The sequence below is a fragment of the Sporisorium graminicola genome, chromosome SGRAM_5, assembly GCF_005498985.1.
Source record: "Sporisorium graminicola strain CBS 10092 chromosome SGRAM_5, whole genome shotgun sequence".
Lineage (NCBI taxonomy): Eukaryota > Fungi > Basidiomycota > Ustilaginomycetes > Ustilaginales > Ustilaginaceae > Sporisorium > Sporisorium graminicola.
In genome coordinates, this window is record NC_043735.1 from 949,837 (window position 1) to 961,946 (window position 12,110).

General features: G+C 58.4%; 6 protein-coding genes across 6 annotated transcripts; 4 read left to right on the plus strand and 2 right to left on the minus strand.

The window, feature by feature from the left end:
- Positions 1 to 684: 684 nt before the first annotated feature.
- EX895_005106 (uncharacterized protein) lies at positions 685 to 4,044 on the plus strand (the record flags this gene model as incomplete). The annotated part of the gene is made up of 1 exon (XM_029885700.1): positions 685 to 4,044. The coding sequence occupies one exon, from the start codon at positions 685 to 687 to the stop codon at positions 4,042 to 4,044; it is 3,360 nt and encodes a 1,119-aa protein (XP_029738266.1).
- Positions 4,045 to 4,477: 433 nt separating this feature from the next.
- On the plus strand, positions 4,478 to 5,674 carry EX895_005107 (uncharacterized protein; the record flags this gene model as incomplete). The annotated part of the gene is made up of 1 exon (XM_029885701.1): positions 4,478 to 5,674. One exon carries the CDS (start codon positions 4,478 to 4,480, stop codon positions 5,672 to 5,674), a length of 1,197 nt encoding a protein of 398 aa, XP_029738267.1.
- Positions 5,675 to 5,762: 88 nt separating this feature from the next.
- EX895_005108 (uncharacterized protein) lies at positions 5,763 to 6,416 on the minus strand (the record flags this gene model as incomplete). The annotated part of the gene is made up of 1 exon (XM_029885702.1): positions 5,763 to 6,416. One exon carries the CDS (start codon positions 6,414 to 6,416, stop codon positions 5,763 to 5,765), a length of 654 nt encoding a protein of 217 aa, XP_029738268.1.
- Positions 6,417 to 6,902: 486 nt separating this feature from the next.
- EX895_005109 (uncharacterized protein) lies at positions 6,903 to 8,162 on the plus strand (the record flags this gene model as incomplete). Its single annotated transcript, XM_029885703.1, has 1 exon — positions 6,903 to 8,162. The coding sequence occupies one exon, from the start codon at positions 6,903 to 6,905 to the stop codon at positions 8,160 to 8,162; it is 1,260 nt and encodes a 419-aa protein (XP_029738269.1).
- Positions 8,163 to 8,542: 380 nt separating this feature from the next.
- EX895_005110 (uncharacterized protein) lies at positions 8,543 to 9,307 on the plus strand (the record flags this gene model as incomplete). The annotated part of the gene is made up of 1 exon (XM_029885704.1): positions 8,543 to 9,307. One exon carries the CDS (start codon positions 8,543 to 8,545, stop codon positions 9,305 to 9,307), a length of 765 nt encoding a protein of 254 aa, XP_029738270.1.
- A 129-nt stretch (positions 9,308 to 9,436) lies between these two features.
- On the minus strand, positions 9,437 to 11,116 carry EX895_005111 (uncharacterized protein; the record flags this gene model as incomplete). The annotated part of the gene is made up of 1 exon (XM_029885705.1): positions 9,437 to 11,116. One exon carries the CDS (start codon positions 11,114 to 11,116, stop codon positions 9,437 to 9,439), a length of 1,680 nt encoding a protein of 559 aa, XP_029738271.1.
- Positions 11,117 to 12,110: the final 994 nt, after the last annotated feature.

Consider the following 12,110-nt stretch of genomic DNA (forward strand, 5'->3'; position numbering starts at 1 on the left):
CGCTGTCGGTGCCGTGGGGCTGAACCCTCGTGCATGCGAGTGGATCAGAACGCGGTGTACCATGCATAACTTTGCGAGCTTCGCATTGGAATGCAGCCGAGCGTCGTCATCTTCAGCTACCCCACACACCAAGATCATGTTACAGTAGTAGTGTTGGACTAAATCCCGCGGGAATCTTCTGGCGTCGCTTGATTTTGCAGGTTGAAAGAGGCATTACGTGCTCCCATCTCCGCTGAAGCTTCAACTGAGCAAGCTGACGAGGACGCTTACTCGGATGTTACGTACTGTACTGTACTGTACTGTACTGTACTGTGTGTATGGTGTCTTTGTTTCCTTGGGCAGGAGCCTTTCTTTTACCCCACAAACTTGACATTCTTTATTTCGAGAAATTGAGCATTTTTGGGGTTCTTTCTTGTCGTTCGTTGGTCGTCTCGTCATGGCCGTCCGTTTCAACCATCATCACCATCAGATACCCTGGATCGGACTCGATTAATAACAAAGGCTTCCTTTTCAAGACTGACAGCCCGCAATCATCCGGTCTCTCATCTCGAGTGGGTCAGGCTCAGCCGCATCTTCCCTCGCATCAGCCTCTCCTGCTTGCTAGCTGTCTAGGCTGAGCTACATCCACACGGCGTCATGGCAGTTTGAACTCTTGCTGGCCACCAAAATAAACCTCTCGCGAGAATGCCAAAAACCATCTCTTGCCCGCATGCTGGGTGCGACTATCTCTTCTCCAAGCCCGTCCATCTGCGCCGCCATCTCCTCTCGCATTCCGACGCTGCAGTATGGAGATGCCCCGATTGCGATCAAGAATTCAAACGTATCGACAGTTTTCAACGCCACAAGAAGCGTATCCATCCAGATCGCCCTACTCTAGCTGCTGTCAGAATACGTGGTTCTGACAGCACCGCCGACCGCGAAGATGACGATTCCAAGTCAGATGCAGATGCCGAGGAGCATATCGGTCATCTTAAAGTAGATCCGCGCGATACTCCCATCGCTTCTCGTCCCTCCACTACCGCCGTCACCACCACAGCCGCATCGCAATCGCTTTCCGGTCCACCCAGCTCCACCTACTATCGATCGCAGCTCCACCACCACCCCTACTCTCGCAACGGTCATACCTCTCATTCCGTCTCATCGTCAGCGCACCCACACTCGTCCACCAGCGACTCTACCAGCGTCTCCCACAGCCCGTGGCAAGCTCAGGTCGGCCAGCCGCCCTTGTACGATACCTCCACTGCAACCTCGGCAGCCCCTTCTGCAGCCACCTCGTCCTCCTCGCTGCCCTTCCATCCGAATCTGTACGGCGGCGCATCCACTGCTTACCACGACCATGCGTCCGCTTCCTCTTCCTCATCCTTCGCCCCCTCTGCTGGCTATGATGCTCAAGCCCCTTCCGCCGAACAGCCCGCGTCACTCTCGATAGCCTCGCTCACCGCACCTTCGCCGTCCTGGGGGTCTAGCTCCAATTCTGACCCAGAAGGTCAAAACTTCTTCGACGATATCTTACAGTCGATTCTCATGGATTCCATCTCGAGCTTTGTCCCGCACGAACCCATGGCCCCTGTCGACTATGCTGGCATGGCGCCCATATCCAACGATGGCTATGCCTTTACAGATCAAGTCTCCGCTATGCAGCCACAACATTCCGGTCAGCACATGCAGCAACACGCCATGCCCCAGCTAACTCCTTCGGCAGCTCTGCCCAGCCAACTCCAGCCTCAATCGACCCAGCACCAAGACTCTGGTCAACCCTCGCATCCGCTTCCCCAGCCACTGGCCAACCTCGTCCCTTTCGCGACCTTCACCGAGTCCGCACACAACTCTGGACGGTCGACGCCCGGTACGCCTCGCCACCCACCAGCTGGTGTTGCCATGGATGATACCGACGAAATGACCCGCTCGGTCGAAAAAGTGGGCGACCAGGCAGCGAGCAACATTGGCGCGCGTACCCGCGATCTCGTGCTGCACGGCGTCAACATCCCCAAGAAGCCGCCACGCCTCACTGCCGCTTCGCTGTTCAGTGCTGCTACACGGCATACGCGCTCCATGTTACCATCGCTACCTTCCTACTGGCTGCTCGACCATCGTCGACTCGCCGCTGAACGTCCATACGTGTTTACCGCGCTTCTCGCTCTCGGCACCCTCTGGCAGCCGCGCGAGGACGTCAAGGCCTACGGCGCCGAGCTATGGCAGCTCATCTTCCGAAGCATCTGGGCCGGCGCTGTCTTCTACCTAGACCAGCCTCCACTCATGCGCGAGGCATGCGCCGTCATGGGCTTCACGCATCTGTACGCCTTCCTCTGTCGCGACGAGAGCATCCGCCGCAAATCGATCCACAGCACCTATACGGGCAGCTCGCTGTGTCGCGAGTATGGCTGGCGCCAGGGCATGTGGTTCCTCAGCGGTCCTTGGGAGGAGTCGCTGCAGTGTCTGCTGGGCCCTACGATCCAGATGGCGCTCGTCGAGCTCGAGGTGCTGGCCAGGGACCAGACGACCAACCAGCTGTCGGCAGAGCAAAAGACCCTGCTGGAGCGGCTGCATGGCGTGTGGAAGCAGTGGTCGGATGCCGAGGAGGTGACGCGCATCCAGATCTGCCACAGCATTGTCGAATCGCATCACTCGGAGTTTCTTTCCAGCTTTGTCCAGATGCGCAGCATGTCTCGCATCGCCTGCCAGGCGCTGGTCCCGTGCGCCGATGATGTGTGGGATGCCAAAACGTCCCTCGAGTGGGCCAAACTTGTTCTGGAGCGCAAGGCGACCCGAGAAGCACACCAACGCCCGCTGCTGTCCGGAAAGAAGCAGCTGGGTCCCATTCTGGATGCAATGTTTGGCATCGACGCACCGTCTCCCGCTGCTTCCGCGAAAGGGGACGATGCAAAACACGAAAACGAGGTGAATCAAGAGCTGGAAAGCATGCTCTGTTTTACAGTCAAGGAACACTTTGCCCTCTTGTCCCTGTTGGAAGGACTACATCTCATGTGGATCTCTCGGCACACGCCACCTTTCCGCACGGGCACGTCGTACGCAGCGGATTTCAGTCCCGCTCAGCCTGCGTTTGACAACGGGCTGGAGACGCTCTTTTGCATCCGAGGCGGAGTGGCGTATCACAAGCTCAACGTGCTGGACACCGAGATCATGTTGGCGGCGCTGTCGAGGTGGATGCGGCTGTATCATCAGTCGTACTTGCCGAATCCTGTAGAGAACTCGACGGGGTTCAGTCGACCTCTGAACGGCCTCCACAGTGTCGCGAATCGCAAACCGAATGGTGCACGCTTGCCCAACCTGGGACCGAGCAACGACCGCTTCATGCTGCATTTCAGGTTCCATGTGATTCAGCTGTCGGTACTGTTCAATGCGCATCACGTGGTGCATGCGTTGGTAGCGACGTGCGAGGATCATGTCGAGACGAATGGCAGTGGGGCGACCAGTGGTGCTCGAGGAGGTGCGGGCGCAGCACGGTCTGGGATGCAGACGCCGATTCCCCTGCGGTGCGAGAGCTGCGTCGACCCCGACACGTGCCCCTATCGCAACACACGCATGCAGCGCTGGGCGGCCGTACACGCCGGAGCGGTCATCGGCAACTTTATGAGCATGCCGCGGCTCTCGAACCTCACCCCGACCATCCTCGAAGGCCTCGGGCAAGCGTTTGGCTGCCTCGTAATCCTCTGTCGACTGCAGCGCAGTGAGGCCCAACGACGACGTCCCGCATGCAGGTGCGATCCAGCGGTGCGCGAGACGTGCGTCGAGCTGATCTCGGACCAGTGTCTGCATCTGGACGCCGAGAGGCCGACGCCTGCTCAAGCCAGTGCGGCCGAGACGATGAAGCGCACGTTTGCGACGGGTCACGAGTGTTGGCTGCAGCATGGCACGCTCGAGGAGGGAGCCTTGTTGCTGGGCCAGCACATCCAGGATTGGGCGATTGTTCTACAGGACATGGGGAACGAGCTGAAGGGGGCAGCGGGGACGTGGCAGGCGGCCGAGGAGTTTTTGGCTGTAGCGCAGAAGATGCTCAATACCTTTACGTTTTACGTTGACTAGACATGGACGGGAATCATTTGTATTCTAAGGTAGATTTAGCATTGGATAGCGGTAACAATGATGCGACCGTTTGGTGCGATCGAGTCGAGGCTGTTGCGCCTAGCAGCTGGAGGGCGAGAAGATATGATGTCGACGGCCGTCACGAGCACAGCACGAAAAGCGACGCTGGGGCCGTCGTCGTGCTCAACACGGCGATATCGGTCAACGGGTTTTGGGCCTTTTTAGGTGTTTAACCCCGATGCACCAGACCCTGCTTCTGCGAATTGTGCATCCGCGGCACGGCTGGTGAGGACGCACAGACGCCCGTGGCCGTGCCAAAATTCCGAGCTGTCACAAGACTCCAGTGTATATATACTCACCCTCCTTTGCTCCTCTACCACCACCATCATCAGCGCGAACAAACACTCGCACACATACTCACACACACACACACATGTCCAAGAGTGACACCACGCAAACGGCTACTTCCAACCGCGTAGCAAATCCAACTTCCTCCTCGAAATTTTCATACTCGTCGACGATCTTTCTCGCCTCGATTGCGATTGTGCTTCTCCAGCAGTTGATCACTCCCTTTTTCACCGCAGACACACCGACCACGATTCCACACGGCATGTCGACGACGACCACCGTCAGAGCTGTATCTCGACAAGTGGCGAAAAAGGTGCGCAGTATCGAGACGGCGGAAGGAGCAGGTGCAGTGGTGCGTCGATCGATCGGTACGCCGGCCCTGCGAAACATTTCGCCGTTCCTGATGCTCGATCACTTCCGCATCAGCGAAGGCGCTGGTTTCCCTGACCATCCCCACAGGGGCCAAACGACCCTCACGACGTTTTTGGAAGGGCATGGTCTGCACGAGGACTTTGCAGGCCATACTGGAACGCTGGGGCCTGGCGACGTTCAGTGGATGAATGCAGGCCGTGGAATCATGCACGCCGAGATGCCCGTGCACCGCGATGCTGCCGGCAACAAGCTACCCGACCCCGTGGGGCTGCAACTCTGGATTGACTTGCCCAAAGAGGCCAAGACCGAGCCGCCGAGCTACCAGGAGTACCGCGCGGCGCAGATCCCCACCGCGCTCCCCTCCCCCGATAAAGAAGCGGATGAGCACGGATGGAAGATCAAAGTCGTCGCCGGCGAGTCGCACGGCGTTCGCAGCCCCATCAAGCTGCCCAAGAACGGAGGCGTGCTCTACCTCGACATTCAACTCGAACCCGAGGGAAGCGTCTACCAAACAATCGACCCGCGCTACAACGCGTTTATCTACACCCTGGAAGGCAGCATTGTCGTCGGCGACCACCCCACGACCTCGGCGGCGTCGAGTGACGAGAAGGCATTCAACCCCAGCACAGCGGTTGTGCCAGGTGAGGCCGTGCCACCGTACCATACGCTGGTCCTCACAAAAGCAGCGGAAGAGCCAGGGGTGTGGATCAGAAACGCCAGTGGCGAGAGCGGCGCCAGATTTGTGCTGGTGGCGGGAGAACCCTTGGATCAGGAAGTGTACCAATACGGGCCGTTTGTCATGACGAACAGGCAGGAGATTCAGCAAACACTGGTGGATTTCCAGACGGGAAGCAATGGGTTTGAGAGGGCTCCCGGTTGGAAGAGTACGATTGGCGCGAGCATGCGGTGATTCAGCTTTGATGCAATGTAACTGTTAACATTCGATTATCCTCATGCGGCAATGGGTGACTACGGACTGGTGATGGTTTGAGCCCAACTTAGTTGAGGGGGATCTGGCCCGTCTGGCTGGCTTTGCTCAGCTGGTAGGTCTGCGACAAGCCGTTGTACTGCGCCTTTACGCTGTGCAGCTCCTCGGTGAGCGCGTGTCTCTCGGCCTGCTGGCACTGATCGATGAGGTCCTGGCACGAGTAGCTCTTCCAGTAGCTGTTCTCACGGTTGTACAGCTCGTCGTTGCCGTCGTGCTTGTGGGTTTGGAAGACCTGCTGCAGGATCTGGATGTCGTGCGGGATGGCAAATGTGTCCATGGTGTCGCGGTATGTGAACAGGTAGTAGAAGTTGTCGAAGCCGGACCAGGTGATGGCGCTGAGGCACAGCGAGCACGGTTCGTGCGTGGAGAGGAAGATGCAGTCCTTGGGGTTTACGCGCTGCTCGGCGGGCAGGCGGGCGTTGTGCTTGTGGAACGCCAACAGCGTCGCGACTTCTCCGTGTAGAAGCGGCGAGGTGATCTCGTCGTTGGTCGACGAGATGATCGGCTCCAGTGTGCGCTTGGACAGGATCGACGCGCCGAACACCTTGCACCCCCGAGCCACCGCATCCGTGGTCAACGGGATGATGGACGAGGTGATCGTCGAAAGCAACGTCGTGAGCAGCGCCGACGGCGTGTGCCCATGGTGTGTATGCGTTGTCGTCATTTTTGCAGGATGCTGGCGTCCAACAAGGTTGCGTGTGAGAGGCTGGGCAAAGCTGCTCGGAGAGGTGGGGAGGTTTTATGTAGCTGTGATGGATGGTGGACGTGGGAACGGAGGGGGAGCAAGCTGGACAGGAACGTCGGCCCGTCGGGAACGAGGACGAGGACGAGGACAAGAGAATGTCGTACGACGGCCACGGTATCGGCCAAAGCCGAGCTGCTAACTTGGCTCCATCGCCTCGTGCTGTCTTGTTTGTTATCTTATCGAAAATATGCGGTCCACTTCCCGCGAACGGGAACGGCGGAATTCACAAAAGATTGCGGAGAAAAATGAGGTTTCGAAAAGTCAGAAGTTAGGATTACATAATTCGCTACTGTTCTGTGCTGTGTATTTCGTGCTGAGTCGACTCCATCTTCCCACCTTGCTTCCTCACCAACACCATAATAGCGACCAAAGCAGATCGGAGTCGCGGTTTCGTGGCGCTTCTTGATGCAGTCAACCTTATCTCGTCTGGATCAACATGTGAACTCGGAACGCTCCCACGCATCGCTCGATACGTTTACATCTACCTACAACGACACGCGGAACATCGATGAAACCCGTTCGAACGGTCAACATGCATCCTCCAAGGGTAAAGGCAAAGCCCGTGCTGTAGCTGATACGGATGGCGACAGCGGCGAGGCTCCCTTCTCTCACCCGTGTGGGTTCTGCACGGGTTCCTCTCTACACGGTGGTTCAGAGACGCAAAGCTTCGATATCTCGTCGGATTCATCCGCCACAGATACCGAGATGGAGCACGAGGGCGAGGGCGGGGGCGAGGGCCAGGAGGAAGAACCAGCGTGGTGCCTCATCTGTCACACTTCGCCCATCTCAGACCGCACAGTGCTGCCGCAGTGTTTGCACTCGCAGTTCTGCTTCGCCTGCATCCTGCGCTGGATTGGCATCAAGCGCAAGTGCCCCTTGTGCCAGTGCGCCATCGGAGACCATGTGATACACGCCATTCGTAATGACAACGATTACGTGCGCTACCACCTACCGCCTCCTCCTAGCACACGGTCGGCCTCTTCCTCCTCGGCCGCCCCCATCACTGTCGTCGATCGCAGCAGGATCACCGCCCAAGTGCAACGCGTGCGCAACAGTCGATCGCACCGGCGCACCGCTTCCTCCTCGGGCGAAGACGACTTCGCGCACGCCCTTGCCCGCCGCAGCGAGATCTACCGCCTCGGGCTGTACGCCGCGCACGTCGGCTCGAACCGACACACCAACTACCGCGCCTGCCCCACGCCCGCCCAGATCCGCCACTCGGTCTCCTGTGCTCAGAACGACATGGCGCGCAGAATCACCACGTTTGTCCGGCGCGAGCTGCTCGTTTGGCCGCACCTCGACGTCGACTTCCTGACGAACTACATCTTGTCGCTGCTGCAGGTGTTTGGGATCTGCCAGGACGAGACGGTGAGGCTGGTGGGCGAGTTCTTGGGCGAGAGGACGGCGAGGCATCTGCTGCACGAGCTGGAGTGTTTCTTGCGCAGTGGCAAGCGCGAGTTGCGGTTTTATGACACCAGTCCGTGGTTGCAGTACGGTGCGGAGAGCGGGAGGAAGAGGCAGAGGCAGAGGACGCAGCAGGAGGGGTGCGAGGCCGCGGATCAGGCTGAGATTGGTGTGCGACAAGAGGTGGCCAACAAGCGTAAGATGTTGTTGGACCGACTCGAGATGGAGAGGTCCTTGCTTGCTGTCAGTGCATCGGAATGAATAGAGATTGGATGTTCCTGTTTTTCAGTGTCCGACGGTTTGTGAGACAGCAATGAGAAGCCGTAGGGTGTGTGGTTGGGTGAGTTGAGTTGAAAATTGCCGCGGAGGAGGGAGAGAGAGGAGGATGCAAGCCGGCGGATAGGATGGGTTCTTTACGGCGAATTTTCCGGGGCGGCACTGCCACGGCCTGCGAGCTCGGACCATCAGCTTCCGGTGCTTCCCACCAATGACTCGTACCCGACGGCTGTCACCCTTGGCAACAAGCCATATAAACCCAGCGCGATCTCCACGTTTTCCTCGTGCTTCCCGCTTTCCGCTTCCTGCTTTATCCAACATAGTGCTGCCACTGCTGGTAGAGAGAAGTAGCGTTTGGGAACAACATGGCAGAACGGGGGCGCTTTGTGACGCGGCTGGTGCGCGAGTCGGACATCCCTGCCGTCGCACGCATTCGGTACGATGCGTTCAACAACAACCCGCGCAATACGACTCGCGACGAGATGTCGGCCATCCTGGCGCTCGAGATCGATCCGGAACTGCAGCGCATCCCCACGCGCGCCGAGTCGATCGCGCAGTTGGAACGCATCAACCGCGAGCTCCTCGCCTCGGGCAAAGTCCACGTCGTCGGCATCTACCACCTCCCTGCTGGCTCCTCCTCCCCACCGCCACCTCCGCTGACGCTGCCGGAAGCACAAGGCGAGGACCGCGACGCATCGGACCTCCCCCCCGACTCCGTACTTGCCGGCCTCGCCATCTGGCAGTATATCGACGAACACACGCCTTCGGACATCCCCGAGAGCAACAAGAAGGAGCTCGAAGCCCCGACGCTCCTCAACCGCTTCTTCGCAAAGATGAACCGCACCCGCGAAGCAGCAATGCAGGGTAAGCGCTACTGGTTCCTCAAGCTACTCGTTATCGATCCCGAGTTCCAGCGTCAGGGCTTGGGCACCATCCTCGTCAAGTGGGGCACCGCCAGGGCCGACAAGGACGGCGTGCATGCATGGCTCGAGAGCAGCCCCATGGGCAAGGGTGCTTATTTGAAGGCTGGCTTCAAGGTGCTCGGTCTAGACAGAGTCGACGAGCCAAGGGCCGAGAAAGGTTACCTCGAGTGGCCGTACATGCTTCACGAGCCTCGCACAGTAGCATAGAGCTTGCCATAAAACACACACTGGAAGACCGCATGCATTGACCAAAAAAATTTCTGTGTGTGCGTGACGCTGAACAACCGATGACTTGAAACCCTGTGTACCCAGACGCAGCAGTGAATGCTCGCCTCGTCACGCCCCGCACGCACCATCTGCGCGCCCCTCTGGCCCCTCTGGCCCCTCTGGTGGCGGCGTGACCGGCTCACTCAAAGCCTTGGCCTTCTCCCTCCTCGGTTCGCCATACCTCTTGTGCGCAAAGAGGGCCAACGATGCCAGCGTCGACAGCGCCAATGTGCCCGCGATAAACGCAATGAAGCCGGTAAACCCAAAGCTGCCGTACGTCGACGGCTTGCCCAAACGGTCCGGGTAGAACTGCACCGCTAGAATCGGACCCAGCATCGCGGCCAGCCCGCGGACACACACGAGGTAGAGAAAGCGCAGGGAAAACTCGTGCGACCTCGACTTGTCGACGATATCCCTCGACACGGGCGTCAGGAAACTGGAAAACCCGCCGCCGGTCAGCCCGAAAAACACGACGTAGATGACAATCTTTGTCAGCGAGTTGCCCGCGAACCCGAACACGAGCGCAGTGAACACGAGGTTGAGCGCAGTCGACGTGGCCATGAGCAGCGGGTAGGGAAAGCGGTCGACCAGGTAGCCCAGCACAAAATACGTGATCGACGCCGACGCATTGAAGGCCGACAAGATGCCAGTCGACGTGTTGGAGCTGAAGCCCATCGACGAGGCGTAGTTCGAAATGTTGAGCGCCACCGAGTAATACGCCGTCGTTTGCAGCAGCAGCGCGACAATGTTGAGCAGCGTCACTGCCGAAAACAGCGAGCGAGGCAAGCCCGGCAGCACCGCTCTCCACCGAAACGCCCCGACCACACGCGTTCTCGGTTGGCGCCCCGGCTTCAGACACAGCGTCGCTCCGCCGGACACGACCAGCTGGAGCAACGCCCATGTGCGCAGCGTCCACCGGAACCCGACCCTCTCCAACAGCTGCGTGAAGATGATCGGCCACAGAATCCCACCAATCCCCGAACCGGCAAAGATGAGCGCCGTCGCAAAGCCACGTCTCTGATCCCACCAGTCTGGCAGCCACAGGATCACCGTCGTAAAGATGTTGCCGCCAAACATGCCCAGTAGCAAGCCCTGGAACACAATCAAAAGCGCCACCGAGTTGGCAAAGCTCGCGATAAGCAGCGAGAGCGCGGCACCCGCGACACAGATGTAGGTGAACAGCTTGATGAGCGACGGAAACATCGAGTAGAGTCCGAAGGTGAGGAGCGTGACAAAGTGCTGTCCTGCCAGAAGCGAGGTGCCGATCGACGAGGTGGCGGTGAGCGAGGTCTGGTGGAAGGGCGAGCTGGGATCGTGCTGGTGATACTCTTGGAAAGAGCCGTAGCCGTACGAGGCGCCCCAGATCATGAACTCAGTGGCGGCCGAGGCGAGTACGAACTTCCATGCTGCCCAGCCTCGGTCTTTAATAGGTTCGTCGTCGTCTGATGGCGAGTCACCGCCAGTAGGTGGCTCGGAAGGAGGAGGAGGCGCATCGTTGCGCGCGTGGCGGTCTGTGTTGTCTGTAACGCGTTGACCGTCTGCCGGCTGGGCGGTCAGAGGTGGTGTTGGCGCGCCCTTTTCTCTTTCGACAGAGTCGAGAGCGTGCTTCTCGACATCAGTGGGAATGCGTTGCTTCTCGAAATCGTGTTGTTCAGCCTGAGGCTGCGACAGAGGTACATGGCCGGGCTGTTGCGATCGATCGTGCTGGTCAAACTCCTTTGCGAGGGTGACGAGCTCGAACTTGTCCATTATACTCGCTGAAGTGTGGCGATGGCGGCGTGTACACGGAGATGGGAGACTGTTCGACAGAGTATGGCGTTATGAGGTGAGAAAGATGCCACCATGTGTTGAGGAGGAAGGAAGAACAGGAATGCTGCGGTGGGAGCAAGCCTGGGGCCAACCTCTTTTAACGTTTCCAATAAAAAGCCGCCTAGCAGCAGAGCTGTATTTTGCTCAGCACTCGACACTGCTGCTGCCGCTGCGCACGCTTCGCTTTGCCACCCTCGATTGTGTGACTGTAGAGAGAAAGTAGGGCCGTTGCGTGCATCGGAAAGATGCCGAGATGAAGCCGACAGCAGAGGATGCACCTCGAAAAAGGTTTGGTTTTGGTGGGGAAGGCGAGTCACGGCTTGACCGATGTTTGGCTCATGCAACCCCGTTTGTCTCCAAACCTAGCGCGTGAGAAAGAGAGGAAAGGGTGAGCGTGAGTACGATGGATCAAGCACTAGTCAAGGCTTGGTCGTGGGAAGCGTTTTGCCAACGAAAGACGAACGAGGTTGAGCGATTGAGCGATTGCAAGACGCTTGAAGGATCAAAAATTCTGATCATGGACCAAGAGAAATCAGGCGAGAAATTGACCGAAGCAGCTGTCAACTTGGTTTTTCGTCCCTTGCAGCAACTGCCTAGAACTTCTGGCGCCCTCAGCAGCCCTCTCTGGCACCCCTTGGAGCCCACACAAGACGCTCCCCTTGACCAAGGCTCTATGCATGATTCCATAGAACACGCCTCTCCGCAAATCCCGCAAACGATTTCCCGCAATCGAGCATCGGCATGTTCGCTGGGTAGTCCCCCAGCCGGAGAGCTTCAAGACACACAAGACAGAACAACCGCACAAAGTCAGGCGTCGAGACGTGCGCATTGTTTCCGGAACAACAGGCGCCTCTTCCACTGTTCCAATGTCCTCCAGGCTTTTGAGCCAATCTCAGGTAAATGCACTGTAGAGCTTGTATAATAGTTGAACACT